Source organism: Orbicella franksi, chromosome 11 (genome assembly GCF_964199315.1).
Source record: "Orbicella franksi chromosome 11, jaOrbFran1.1, whole genome shotgun sequence".
Lineage (NCBI taxonomy): Eukaryota > Metazoa > Cnidaria > Anthozoa > Scleractinia > Merulinidae > Orbicella > Orbicella franksi.
In genome coordinates, this window is record NC_138155.1 from 28,695,370 (window position 1) to 28,710,304 (window position 14,935).

Genomic DNA, 14,935 nt, shown 5'->3' on the forward strand with positions numbered 1-14,935 from the left:
AGGACTAAAAGTATTAAGACTGAGAAGACAAACAAGTAAACCAGACTTTTGATGAAAAAAAGGAAAATAGTAGACTAGGGCAAATTCTCATATTTAACATGTTAGGAAATGTATGGCTTTCTGTAAGGAGAATCAACCAATACATCTCAGGACTGAAAGTGGTAAGACTGAGAAGACAAACAAGAAGTAAACCAGACTTGTGATGAAAAAAGGAAAATAGTAGACTATTAGTAGGCAAATTCTCATATTTAACATGCTAGGAAATGTAAGGCTTTCTGTGAGGAGAATTAACCAATAGATCTTGGGACTAAAAGTGTTAAGACTGAGAAGACAAACAACAAGCTAGACTTGTGATAAAAAAAGGAAAATTTTTAATTTATATTTTTGAAAAAATACTCCAAGTACAAATGCAAGTTGAACCTAATGAACAGTGTATACGAGATGAGTTAATTTTGGTCCTGGCAGCTTCACAGAAAGAACTTAGCTCTTTCATTTGTCACTTACTGTTGTTGTCAGGTATCTCAAGTCAGATGAATGGATCCTTTGTTCAAGGTGGCTGATAACAGCTTCCAGCACTTTCAAGTAGTTATACTTAATTAAGAGCTCAATACTATCACACGTTATCAAGTAATGTTACGATATTGGTATCACACAAATGCCTCGTCATTGGTGAACAAGTTTTGGTGATCTTCATGGTATAATACCCGTAGGTTGCCATAACAGCAAAAGAATTTGTTAAAAAAACACCTCTATATTAGCTTTAAGTGTTTAAAATTCAAATATTGCTCTGTGAAACCCATTTTGTACTGTGGAATTGTGATATGCATGTTAAGATACAACTTTTTGCAAAGTTTACGCAAATTCTGTAGCAGGATAATTTAGTTTTATCAACTGGGTTGATAATGTGAATAAGCCACCATAAAGAGATTCGAAAGCTGACTTTTCAAGTGTTAGCCGTTCGTTGGATTTGCTCCGATGAAGGGTTAATGCTTAAAACGTCGGCTTCCGAATCTCTTTATGGTGGCCAATTCACATTATCAACCCAGTTGATAAAACCAAATTATCTTGTTATACTCCCCACCAATGCAGCACCACAGTTTCTTTAGAAACTTACCCCCACAAATTCTGTAGGTTTGCTTGAGCCCATTTAGAAAGTTTGAAATATCTCAGAACCCTACTTATAGAATTTTAAACTTTGCAAACTTTAACATGCTTATGACAGTTATATAGTAAGAGAATGGGTTTCACTGAGCCATTTTATAAGCACTTCAAGCTAATACAAAGGGTGTTTTTAGCGAGTTGTCCCACAGCTTTTGTAACTTATTATGCCATAAAGATGACCACAATTTGTTCTCCAATGATTAGGCATTTGTGTGATACCAATATCGTAACATCACTTCATAAAGTGCAGTAGTAGACCTGTTAATGGATGCTGCTGGAAACTGTTATTAACATCGTAACACAACTTCTCAGTATGTCAATCTGACTAGGGCATTTCAACACTGTCTTTGAATAGTTGTATTTTATTAATATTTTGTTTACAATGATTAAACTGTAAAGAAATTTAATTCCCAAGGGAATAACTTTAATTCCCATGTGACTAATTCCCAAGGGATTTGATTCCCATGGGAATAAAACAGCTCTTAGCGAAAATTAATTCCCATGGGACTAATTCCCAAGAGATTTGATTCCCATGGGAATAAAACAGCTCTTAGAGAAAATTAATTCCCATGGGACTAATTCCCAAGGGATTTGATTCCCAAGGGATTTGATTCCCATGGGAATAAAACAGCTCTTAGAGGAAATTAATTCCCATGGGACTAATTCCCAAGGGATTTGATTCCCATGGGAATAAAACAGCTCTTGGTGAAAATTAATTCCCATGGGACTAATTCCCAAGGGATTTGATTCCCATGGGAATAAAACAACTCTAAGAGGAAATTAAATCCCATGGGACTAATTCCCAAGGGATTTGATTCCCTTGGGAATAAAACAGCTTTTAGAGAAAATTCCCATGAGACTAATTCCCAAGGGATTTGATTCCCATGGGAATAAAACAGCTCTTAGCAAAAATTAATCCCCAAGGGATTTGACTCCCATGGGAATTCAACTTAATCATAAACTTATTAGAATATTAAACATTTTTTTACATGCAAGGCAAGAATTGTGAGCTTATCAATTTTCCATTTAGAAGTAGAACATAAGAAAATGTGTTATGTAGCTTGTTTGTTTGTGTAGAAAACAATTTATGTAGTTTTTCAAATAAATGTTTATAAAATACAAAAAAGGTGTTGTAAGCTGTTTTGAAGTATGGGTAAGCCAAATAACATGAATCTTAAAAACTGCATTTGTAGTTCATGGTGTGATCATCGGGGTGAGGGTAGTTCTGAAAAGAACTGTTGTTGGTGACTGATGTTTCAACAACCTGAGCAGAAGTCATCTTCAGAGTCAAGTGAAGTGTTTGTCAGTTGATGATGTTATAAGTCTGGTCCGTTAAACGTGATTGGTCAGTATAGCTATGATGGTTTGGCTTAAAGACTTGTGTAAAGTTTGTCATCAGTCATTGGTAGGTTTTGATCCGTCTGTAGTTAGACGGAGATGTTAGCTGCATAAGCTACTCTGAAATCCGAGGGTAAATAAAGTGATGTATGTATGTATGTATGTATGTATGTATGTATGTCAAATTGATCACTTTTTGGTCCGTCTATTGTAAGTCAAATTAAGTCGGGCTGTTAGAAGTCTGTGTGTCGGTTTCGTTTCCATCATGGATAAGTCGTTTGTAAGGCGCCGGTAGTTGTTGACATCTGTTAAGAGGTGTTTGTTCTAGGTTAGTGTACCAGCTTTCCAGAGTTAGTCATTGAAAATAATTTGTACTGTAGGTTAAACACTGAGCAGAGTCCCAGTCAATGGTTGTGCTTAACCTACAGTACAAATTATTTTCAATGACTAACTCTGGAAAGCTGGCACACTAACCTAGAACAAACACCTCTTAACAGATGTCAACAACTACCGGCGCCTTACAAACGGACTTCCAACAGACCGACTTAACAATAGACGGACCAAAAACCGGCCAATTTGACTAACAATAGACAGATTGAAACCCACCAATGGCTGATGACAAACTTTACATGAGTCTTTCAGCCAATACAGTGATGGCGATACTGACCAATCACGTTTAACAGACCCGACTTATAACATCATTGACTGACCAACACTATTCACTTGACTCTGAAGATTACTTCCACCCAGGTTGTTGAAACCTCAGTCACTAACAATAGTTCTTTTCAGAACTACCCTTACCCGGACAATCACATTATGTGAACTACTGATACTCCTAGGTTCAAACCATTTACTATAAAAACTGCATTTCTTTCAAGATTGGATACTTGAATTGATGAACAGAGTTTGCATTTCTTTCCTTAACAATTGATCCAAGGTTACTTGGATCATGGTGCATCAAAGAAATTGAAGAACTGTTCTTCGGTTCCTTTCATGCACCATGACCCGAGTGATCTTAAATTAATTGTTAAGGAAAGAAACACAAACTCTGTTTATCCATTGAAGTATTCAATCTTGAATTGCTCCAGAAACGCACCCTAAAAAGCATAAAAAATCTATAATGTAATTTTGCTTTTCAAGTTTCACTTGTGCAAGAAAACCATCCTAGTGCAAAAATGCTAAAGCAAGGCTTTAACAATCCCAATTTCCTCCCAAAATCAACAGGAGTGAACACGAAATATTTGCTTAAGCTATGAGCATCAAGGGCATGTGCACCTGATACTCACAGCTTGATGCCATTCGTGTGTACTCCTAGGAAAAACACAACAACACAACAATCTTTATTTGAAACAAAAGTTATAAAGTGTCTATGATACCCTGATCCCTAAGAGTGAGAAACGACTGTCACTGAGCTTGTTCCTAAATTTTAAACATTTAAAGCTAAAATTAAGAATATATTTAACAGGTTATTTTGTTGAAATAGTAACCTGTCATGTCAAGAGGATGACCAAAACATATTCATCAGAAAGCATTTGGTACCATTTCTGTCATTTCATTATTTATAAGTACTTGAAACTGTTACCAACCTCCTTGACCCACCCATTTGGAAATATTTGAGTTGTTGATCCACTATACTCAGTAGGGATGTATTTAATGTTATCATTATTACTTAAACATTTTTTTCCGCAAAAGTATAAAAATAATTGTATGCAAACTGACAGCGAAAAAGGCAACTTAGCTTAAAAAATGAGTGTATACTAAGACAACCCTATGGGTTTGGAAGATATGTTGGTTAAAAACTAGCCAAGGTGTAGACAACTACTTCTAAAAATAGGTTCTAACAGGTTTGAATTACATGTATCTACACACAAATCAAGAGCCATGGAGCCAGTTATGCTTGTCTTGAAAGTCTTGCCGCTGTTAGTTGCAATCTCCTTACAGAAAGCCATGCATTTCCCAGTGTGTTAGTTTGGAGAACTTGAAAAGACATCTAGACAATGTCTCTTAGTCTCATCACTCTAACAGAGTGAAAGGGTAAACAGTCACAGCCTTATGCGAAGTTAGATAACTGATCATGTCTTAATTTTGTTCTTTGTCAACTATTAACAAAGATTGACCAGTTGTTGTCAGTTCCCATTTCCCACTATTCCATTAGCTCACATTCTGTAGTATGAAGTCTAACTTAAATGATTGGTTTTCATGAGGTCAGCTGAAAGTACCATGACCCTTAAATTCACCTAGTTATCAGAGCATTTTCTGCAATGTTTTATTGAAAAGTTAACAATCATTGTTTACCATTGACAAATGACTTGATGAATGATCACACTTCACACAATGTTGCGACTACTGACCCTTCGTCCCTTAGGAGTAGAACATACAGTACCACTTTTCAGTAAATGATAACTACACATTAAACCAGACGTGATGAGAAAGAAGGAAAATAGTACACAAGGGAACATTGCTGTCTGCATGTGATTCCAAATTCTCATAATTTAGCATGCAAGGAAATGTAAGGCTTTCTGTAAGGAGAATTAACCAACAGATCTTGGGACTAAAAGTGTTAAGATTGACAAGACAAGCAGAACAAGTAAATCAGACTTGCGATGACAAAAGTAAAATAGTGGACAGGGGAAATTGTCTCAATCAGTGATTCAAAATTCTCAGATCCAGCAGGCAAGGAAATGTATGGGTTTTTAGTATGGAGAATTAGTGAACAGATCTTCAGTGTCAAGACTGACAAGACAAGCATAACTGGTACTGGAGAGCTTATCAGATGAGAAGAGACATCTTGAATGTGTGGTTTTCTCTAGAATAACAATTTTCTACTTGGTTTATTAGTTAATATCAGTTTCAATTTGCCCACTTTTGCATTAATCAGCTAAAGTTCTACAGTATTAACTCTAACTTAAGCCATTGATCTCAATGTCAGCTGAAAGTATTCATGACCCTGTAAATTCACCTAACTATCAGCAGTTTGTGCATGTTAAATATGCAAATTTGCCCTAGTCTACTATTTTCCTTTTTTCATTGCAACCCTGGTTTACTTGTTTGTCTTCTCAGTCTTAACACTTTTAGTCCTGAGATCTCTTGATTAATTCTCCTTACAGAAAGCCATGCATTTCCTAGCATTTTAATATGAGAATTTGCCCTAGTCTACTATTTTCCTTTTTTTCATCACAACTCTGGTTTACTTGTTGTTTGTAATCTCAGTCTTAACACTTTTAGTCCGAACATCTATTGGTTAATTCTCCTTACAGAAAGCCATACATTTTCTAGCATTTTAATATGAGAATTTGCCCTAGTCTACTATTTTCCTTTTTTTGATTGCAAGTCTGGTTTGTTTTTTGTCTTCTCAGTCTGAACACTTTTAGTCCCGAGAACTCTTGGTTAATTCTCCTTACAGAAAGCCATACATTTCCTGGCATTTTAATATGAGAATTTGCTCCAGTCAACTATTTTCCTTCTTTTCATCACACGTCTGGTTTGTTGTTTGTCTTCCCAGTCTTAATACTTTTAGTCCCAAGATCTATTTGTTAATTCTCCTTACAGAAAGCCATATATTTCCTAGCATGTTAAATATGAGAATATGCTCTAGCCTACTATTTTCCTTTTTTTGACCACAAGTCTGGTTTCCTTGTTGTTTGTCTTCTCAGTCTTAACACTTTTAGTCCCAAGATCTATTGGTTAGTTCTCCTTAGAGAAAACCATATATTTCCTAGCATGTTAAATATGAGAATATGCCCTAGTCTACTATTTTCCTTTTTTGATCACAAGTCTGGTTTGTTGTTTGTCTTCTCAGTCTTAACACTGTTAGTCCCAAGATCTATTGGTTAATTCTCCTTACATAGAGCCATACATTTCCTAACATGCTACATTATGAGAATTTGCCCTAGTCTACCATTTTCCTTTTCTCATCACAAGTCTGGTTTGTTGTTTGTCTTGTCAGTCTTAACACTTTTAATCCCAAGATCTATTGGTTAATTCGTCTAAGAGAAAGCCATACATTTCCCAACATGTTACGTTTGAGACTTTGGACTCACATCCAGACAATGTTCGCTAGTCTACTATTTTTCTTTTTCCTCATCACCAGACTGCTTTACAATGTATTTATCATGCAAGATAACAGAAGATGTTCATTGCTGCTGAGATAAAATTCATTCCTCAAGTTATTTCTTGTATATGTCAACAGTTAAAAGTGATTGATGAGTTGTTGTCAGTTTCAATTTGCCCACTACTGTATTGGCTAAAGTTCTGCAGTATCAAGTCTAACTTAAATGACTGATTTTGTTGAGGTCAGCTGAAAGTATTCACGTTCCTGTAAAATCATACTTCCAAAAACAAAGCTCTTCTGTTACTTGCGAGATTCTAAATTTGGCTTTGCAGAAGCAAAGGAAATATTCCAACCATTGAAAATTTTAAGCCTTTTCTAAAACAATATAAGAAAGAAATTGAACCTTTCTCTCTTTAGTAACCTTTTAGCAGTTTGAAGTCTCTCACTCTTTTTACACTTTCCTGTCTACCAGATATTCCTCCTATTTTCCTCACTTCAATATTCAAAGTATATAAAGCTAAATTTCAGTGAATCAGCAGGGAAAATATCTTTAATCATTTTGATTTCCTTTGAGTTAGAAGCTCAGTTCACTAAAATTTACCATACATCCCTGTACCCCTTTATTTTCTGGATTTTGTAGGGTACGTAATCCACGTGGTAAGTGACGCAAGTAGCTGTATGTTTTTTTTATCATTAGTAGCATAAGTATCTCACATTGTAAGTAAGTACTGTTTTGTAAGTAGAGTATAGTATTGTTAGTAGCTTAAGTATCGCACATTGTAAGTTAGTACTGTAAGTTTTGTATTGTAAATGGCGTACTATTGTAGTGGTTGGTGTAAGTAGCAAAATTAAAAAAAATCATCTACAGTGTAGTTATCACAGCAGTCTGCATTTTTCTTTTACAAGTAAACCAACTGTTGTTGGAAAATTATAATTCTAAAGAAAACAGCAAATATTCGGGGCATCTAATGTCTCATCTGATAAGCTCTCCCATGCCAGTTATGCTTTTCTCGTCAGTTTTAACACTTTTAGTCCCCAGATCTGTTCACTAATTCTCCTTACTTGAAGTCATGCATTTCCTTCCCTGATAGAAGAATTATTTTGGAACCACATTATGTCTCCTGGTCTACTATTTTTCTTTTTTGGTCATCACAGACTGGTTTACAATGTATTTATTAAGTAAGGAAAAGTAAGATGTTCATCACTCCTAGGAGTGAAAGGATGAATCATTTGTCAAGTTATTTGTTATTCACGTAGTAGTATTAGCTAATAGTTCTATGGTGTCAAGTCTAACTTAAACAATAAATTGATTTTGTTGAGGTCAGCTGAAGGTATTTATGACCCTGTAAATTCTCCTAACTATCAGCAGTTTGTGCAATGTTTTGACAAGTAAACCAAGCATTTTAACAATGTTGTAATTCTGGTTGTGTTTGTCTCATCCAATAAACTGTCCAGTGCCAGTAAGCTTGTCTTGCTAGTCTTGATATTTTAAGTCCAAAGATCTGTTGGTTAATTCTCCTAACTGGAAGCTATACATTTCCTAGCATGTTAATTTTGAGAATTTGGAATCACATCGAAACAATGTCTTCTAGTCTACTATTTTCCTTTTTCTCATCACCAGTCTGGGTTACAATGTACAATGTATTTATCATGTAAGGAGATGTTCTACTCCTAGGGGTCATGTCAAGTCATTTGTATTATGTGTCAACAGTAAACAGTGACTTATCAATATTTATTGTTGTCAGCTTTAATTAGCCCACTACCGTATGGACTAAAGTTCTGCAGTGTCAAGTTCAGCTTAAACGATTGATTTTGTTGAGGTCAGCTGAAGTAAACCACCAATATTGTTGTAGCAATATTGTTATAATTGTAATTCTAAAGAAAACCACACATATTCAGGTTGTCTTGTTTAATCTGATAAGCTGTCTATTGCCAGTTATGCTTGCCTTGTCAGTCTTAACACCTTCTGTCCCAAGATCTGTTTGCCAATTCTCCTCAATAAAAGCCTACATTTCCTAACTTGTTGGTTTTATGGATTTGGAACCATGTCCAGACAATTTCCCCTAGTCTGCTATTTTCCTTTTTTTCGTCACAAGTCTGGAAGTGTTTGTCTTGTCAGTCTTAACACTTTCAGTCCCAAGATTTATTGGTTAATTCTCCTAACAGCGGGCCACACATGTACATTTGCTAGCATGTCAAATTTGAGAATTTGGAATCACATCCAGACAATGTCTCCTAGTCTACTATTTTCCTTCCTCCTCATCACAAGTCTGGTTTGCAATGTATTTATCATTGGAAAAGTAAGATGTTCATCGCTTCTAGGAGTGAAAGGGTAAATCACTCGTCAGGTCATTTTGTTCTAGATGTCAAGAGTTAAGAGTGATTGATCAATTGTTATCAGTTTCAATCTGCCCACTACTGTATTTGCTAAAGTTCTGCAGTATCAGCTAAAGTTGTGTGGTATCATTGATTTAGTTGAAGTCAGCTGAATGTAAACATGACCCTGTAAATTCACCTAGTTATCACAGCAGTTGCTGCAATGTTTTGACAAGTAAACCAAGTATTACAACAAAATTGTAATTCTAAAGAAAACCACAAATATTGCAGTTTAAGATTGCCTATTTTCTTTTCTTCAGCTTGTGCCTTTTGTTTACTTTCTTTCATTTGCTTATTCTCGCTAAGGCTCACGGTATTGCACTAGCTTTTAGCTCATGCCGTCTCGGTCAAAGTTCAGTGGACCTTTAGTTGGTAAAGAAGTGACAAGTCTTAAGTTTTCAGTCAAGTCAAGTTGCCTTTTTGTATTTCCCTATCAAGTATTTTCACTGTGGGTCAGATATGTGAGTGATCTTGTTTTCTTTGTTATTTAAATGTATTTCCTATCGATTTAGTATGTTGCACAATTCTATTCTAGCTCAAATTAATTCTTATTGTTTTCTCTTGTGCACATGCAGATAAGTAGTCTGGTTCTTAGTGTCACAAATGTGATTATTTCAATTCCTTTCGAAGTATCATATGCATTGTTAAGCAAGTATGATTTGGATTGTTTATGCATATTTTCATCTTTGTTTGGGACCTTTTCATGTGCGGAACATTATTGTTTTGATGTTGAGTTGTTATTATGCTAAGTGGGGTTCTGCCCCCCCCCCCCCCCCCCCCAAATATGCACAGAGCAGTTTGTTTCATTACCTTTTACCTTTAGTCTATTTAGCTTTATATTTAGTTGTATTTTGTAATCGTTGTTTTCAATTTACGAGTATCATTGAACCTTTCCTCATTGTCAAGAAATAAACACTTTCGTCAACTTCAAGTTTTGGATCTTTGTCTCCGTAAAATATGCCCCTTCGACGTATAACCATTACACAGTTGTTTCTTCTCATCTGATAAGCTTTTCAGAGCCAGTTCATTGTTCAGAGCCAGTTCATGTACATTGCCATGATTGCACAGTGCATGACTATGCATGGATAATTAATGAGAGTGAAGTATGATCATTGCAGTAAATTTTCCAATTTAAGCAAATGGAAAGAAGAAGCCTGAAAAAAATCAGGGCTTCAACGGGATTCGAACCCATGACCTCCGCGATACCGGTGCGATGCTCTACCAACTGAGCTATGAAGCCACACATTGGGAGCGAGGTCAATAAATTGAGTTCATATCTTCCTGTGAGTGGAATGATGTGAAGTATATATGAAATAATTCATACTTGAACTGCAGTAGTAGATGAAAGTGAAGTATGATCATCGCAGTAAATTTTCCAATTTAAGCAACTGGAAAGAAGAAGCCTGAAAAAAAAAAAAATCAGGGCTTCAACGGGATTCGAACCCATGACCTCCGCGATACCGGTGCGATGCTCTACCAACTGAGCTATGAAGCCACACATTGGGAGCGAGGTCAATTAATTGAGTTCATATCTTCCCGTGAGTGAAATGATGTGAAGTATATATGAAATAATTCATATTTGAACTGCGGTAGTAGATGAAAGTGAAGTATGATCATCGCAGTAAATTTTCCAATTTAAGCAACTGGAAAGAAGAAGCCTGAAAAAAATTGGGGCTTCAACGGGATTCGAACCCACGACCTCCACGATACCGGTGCGATGCTCTACCAACTGAGCTATGAAGCCACACATTGGGAGCGAGGTCAATTAATTGAGTTCATATCTTCCCGTGAGTGAAATGATGTGAAGTATATATGAAATAATTCATAGTTGAACTGCGTTAGTAGATGAAAGTGAAGTATGATCATCGCAGTAAATTTTCCAATTTAAGCAACTGGAAAGAAGAAGCCTGGAAAATTTACTGACATGATCATACTTCACTTTCATCTACTAACGCAGTTCAAATATGAATTATTTCATATATACTTCACATCATTTCACTCACGGGAAGATATGAACTCAATTAATTGACCTCGCTCCCAATGTGTGGCTTCATAGCTCAGTTGGTAGAGCATCGCACCGGTATCGCGGAGGTCATGGGTTCGAATCCCGTTGAAGCCCTGATTTTTTTTTCAGGCTTCTTCTTTCCAGTTGCTTAAATTGGAAAATTTACTGCGATGATCATACTTCACTTTCATCTACTACCGCAGTTCAACTATGAATTATTTCATATATACTTCACATCATTTCACTCACGGGAAGATATGAACTCAATTAATTGACCTCGCTCCCAATGTGTGGCTTCATAGCTCAGTTGGTAGAGCATCGCACCGGTATCGCGGAGGTCATGGGTTCGAATCCCGTTGAAGCCCTGATTTTTTTTTCAGGCTTCTTCTTTCCAGTTGCTTAAATTGGAAAATTTACTGCGATGATCATACTTCACTTTCATCTACTACCGCAGTTCAAATATGAATTATTTCATATATACTTCACATCATTTCACTCACGGGAAGATATGAACTCAATTAATTGACCTCGCTCCCAATGTGTGGCTTCATAGCTCAGTTGGTAGAGCATCGCACCGGTATCGCGGAGGTCATGGGTTCGAATCCCGTTGAAGCCCTGATTTTTTTTCCAGGCTTCTTCTTTCCAGTTGCTTAAATTGGAAAATTTACTGCGATGATCATACTTCACTTTCATCTACTACTGCAGTTCAAATATGAATTATTTCATATATACTTCACATGGATAATTAATGTTAGACACTGAACTTGTGTACTAGGAAAATTAATTTCAAAAGCAATTTTGAAAAATAATCAAGCTTATCTGTTGCACACAGAGGTTGCCAAAAGTCACCTAAATAACCATATTTGTCAACATTGTGGCGTGAAAACAAGCATGGTGACCCCCTCTTTTTACTACCTTTTTAATATCTCCTTGACCTGTAACAACAGCATACCAAGTTTCGTTGGAAATCTATGGCGGGTTCTTTTACTAGGGAATCACCTTAACTGCCAGTGTTCTTTTCATCTTAATGAATTGAAGTAAATGAAGTTTTTTTCTTATTTTGACCCGTCCTCCCCCTTCACCTCAACAAAAACTGTAACATGAAAGAAAATAGAGCTTAAAATATTGAAAATTTCTGCTAATAGGTGTCATAGAGGAACTTAACAAGCAAATGTCCAGTAGGAATACTAAATTTTAACTGTGCAAACAAGTGTCAATGATATCGTGCTTGATGACATAAGGAACAAAAATCTGGAGATTCAGAGAATGAAATGTTTTTGTATCAGAAAACTTTCAAGTTTAAAAATGTTCATGTTAAAAATGATAAAGCTTCTACATTATAAAGACAAAATACTCATGCCATAATTTTTAATTTTCAAGGACATTCTCTTGCCAAGCATAATTGATTTTTTAGATACCTTTCTGATGTTGTCCTTTTCTGCCGAGAACAAAAGAAGTGTCAATAATTATTTTCGATGTAAATTTTAAGCTGGCTGATCCAGGTTGCTTCATAAGAATATAAATATTCCTCATGTATTAAACACTTGTTTGCACCATGGTATTACATACTTGCCAACATCACAAGATCATTATTGTATACACATACCAGGACAAAATTTTATCACTCCACAACTGACCCCAAGCCTGGTTGCAAACCATGTAAAAATTCCGAGTGATAAAAAGGTGTGTACTTTGATCATACACTGTTTTATATTTACGAGAGATTAAGAGGGATTCTGCTCAAAGTTTGAGTAATAAGTGCAAAAATTATTTACTGAAAATCTACTTCTAGCACGGTAACTTCTTGAATTCTATCTAAAACAACTCACTGTAATTCATTTCTCTAGGTGATCCCGCGATTAAATCCCCAGGCATTCTTGAGAAATTTAATGGCAAACCTTGTAAGAATGCTTAAAGCGTATGTTATTGTGTTTTCAACTAATGTGGAACGTCCGTTTTAATAGAAATATGGATAACTTCAAGTTCAGTTTGTAGCTCCAGGCGTCGTAACAACGTTGGAATGTCGCAAGAGATAAATAGATTATGAGGACTTCGCTCAAAGTACCGATTTCAAACACCAAAGACTAAGTATGATTCCAATGTGATTTATTCGTATTAGCCGTGATTTGATGTCCACAACCGTCAAACTAAAATACAATCAAAAAAGCTAGTCTAAGTGACACGAAATGCTAAAACTAAAATAACCATTACATAACACGAATACATATTAAAATACGCGAGTGCGAGGAAATCTAAAATACAACAATTGACCAAGAAATGCAATGAAAAGGGCAAGGAAGGAAATACATGCTTACTGATTGTCCTCTCTGTAATGCCTGAATACACAAGTCGCAAGATAAACGCAGTGACCTTCGCAATGAGCTCTCTTGTGTAAAGCAACTATCGCAAAACGATAACGCATGAGGTATGACATATGATATCGAAGCGTTCCTAATACGCAACAAAGACTAATACTTAACAGAGAATAATACTTAACTGAAAATAATACATAACTCGACAACAATTACACAGTTTTATCTCGCGGGGTCAGCTTGAGAGCTAAGGCCTCGATAAGATCTTCCTACCTTTATTCAAAATATTACCATGCCATGAGGTTGTTTTGGTGACTTAATTCTTGCCATTATTGCTTGAATGTTCTGCAGAAATCATTCTAAGAAGCAAGATCTAGGATGATTGGCAAGTATAAAAAAAAGAACTGACTGATTCATTCTCGCAAAAAATTCCAGATTTATGAATAATATGGTTATTTTGAAGGTGCTCTATTACTACCATGAAACCCAAGTAGGTTGAGCAAATTATGTATTTGTACACTACTGAACAACACTTTGTTGCCTGGGTGAGGCTGACCACAGAATTGGTCTTTTACTGTTTCCACAGCTAGCATTCCATTGTTAAAGAGCTGAGAATTAAGAAAAGAGAAAAATCAGCAATATGATTGAATAATAACTAAAACACCATATAATTTCAGTCTTATGTTTATTAGCCCCAGTGAAACTTGTTTGCTTTGTTGGTTGTAAATCAGTCAGTTGTCTATACACAATGTAGTGCATCATTCTGTGAAGTATAATCTGTATAGACAGGCCATCTGTAGACCTGGCTGCCTGCCCTATTTAACTCTCTAGTTAATTCAGGTACTCAGGCCCATAACTCTATTAACATACAACTTTGTAAAATATTTCTGTGAGACTAAGGGAATAAAGCTTGTTGTTGTTGTTGTTGTGGTGGTTGCAATTGTCGGCAGCCACTCGGTCAAGCGTCAGCAGAGTTCAAGTATCAGTGACAGTGTTTCAGTGTCAATGGTACATGCATATTGGTCAAGTATTTAGTGGAATACCACTCAAATGATGGTGGTATATCACTCAAGGGCCAGTTGTATGCTGGTCAAACCTTTGTACTTTGTTGTATATACATAGATCAAGGGTGAAATGAATATTGAACAAGTGTCCCTGGTGTATCTTTTAAACTCAACTCACAGTTGAATGCCCCTCAAGTGTTGGTGATATAACAGACAAATGTGTGTTCTCGTGAACACACATTTGACTCACACACGAGTCTCGTGTCCTTAAATATCTGTCAAGAGTCAGTGATATATCTTTAAAGAGTTGATGCTATATCAGTCAAGTGTTGGTAATATACATTATCAGTAAAGTGTTGCTTGAGAATTGGTCAAGTTTAAAGTAGTCTACTGGTTCAGTGTTAGCTCAATATCTATCAAATTGCTTGTATATCAGACAAGTTTAAGTTGAATATTAGTCAAGGGTCAGTGAAATATCCCTCAAGGGTAGGTGGTGAACTTGTTAAGACTGTCAAATGAATATCAGTCATTTGTCAGTTGAATATCAGACATGGGTCAGTTGAATAACACTCAATGGTAAGCAGTGAAGTAGTCAAACATCAGTTCAATATCAGTCAAGTACCAGTTGAATATCAGTCATTGGTCAACTGAATATCAGTCATGGGTCAGTTGGATATCAGTCATTTGT

The 14,935-nt window shown here is 35.9% G+C and overlaps 1 protein-coding gene across 1 annotated transcript in view; it reads right to left on the minus strand.

Moving 5' to 3' along the window:
- Positions 1-3,484: 3,484 nt before the first annotated feature.
- The window catches only part of LOC145502521 (uncharacterized), a 94,581-nt gene continuing 83,130 nt past the window's right edge, over positions 3,485-14,935 (minus strand). The window contains exon 8 of the mRNA XM_081481835.1: positions 3,485-13,851. Coding sequence (XP_081337961.1) covers positions 13,696-13,851 — 156 coding nt within the window. The 3' untranslated portion in view covers positions 3,485-13,695. The remainder of the gene's footprint in view (positions 13,852-14,935) is intronic.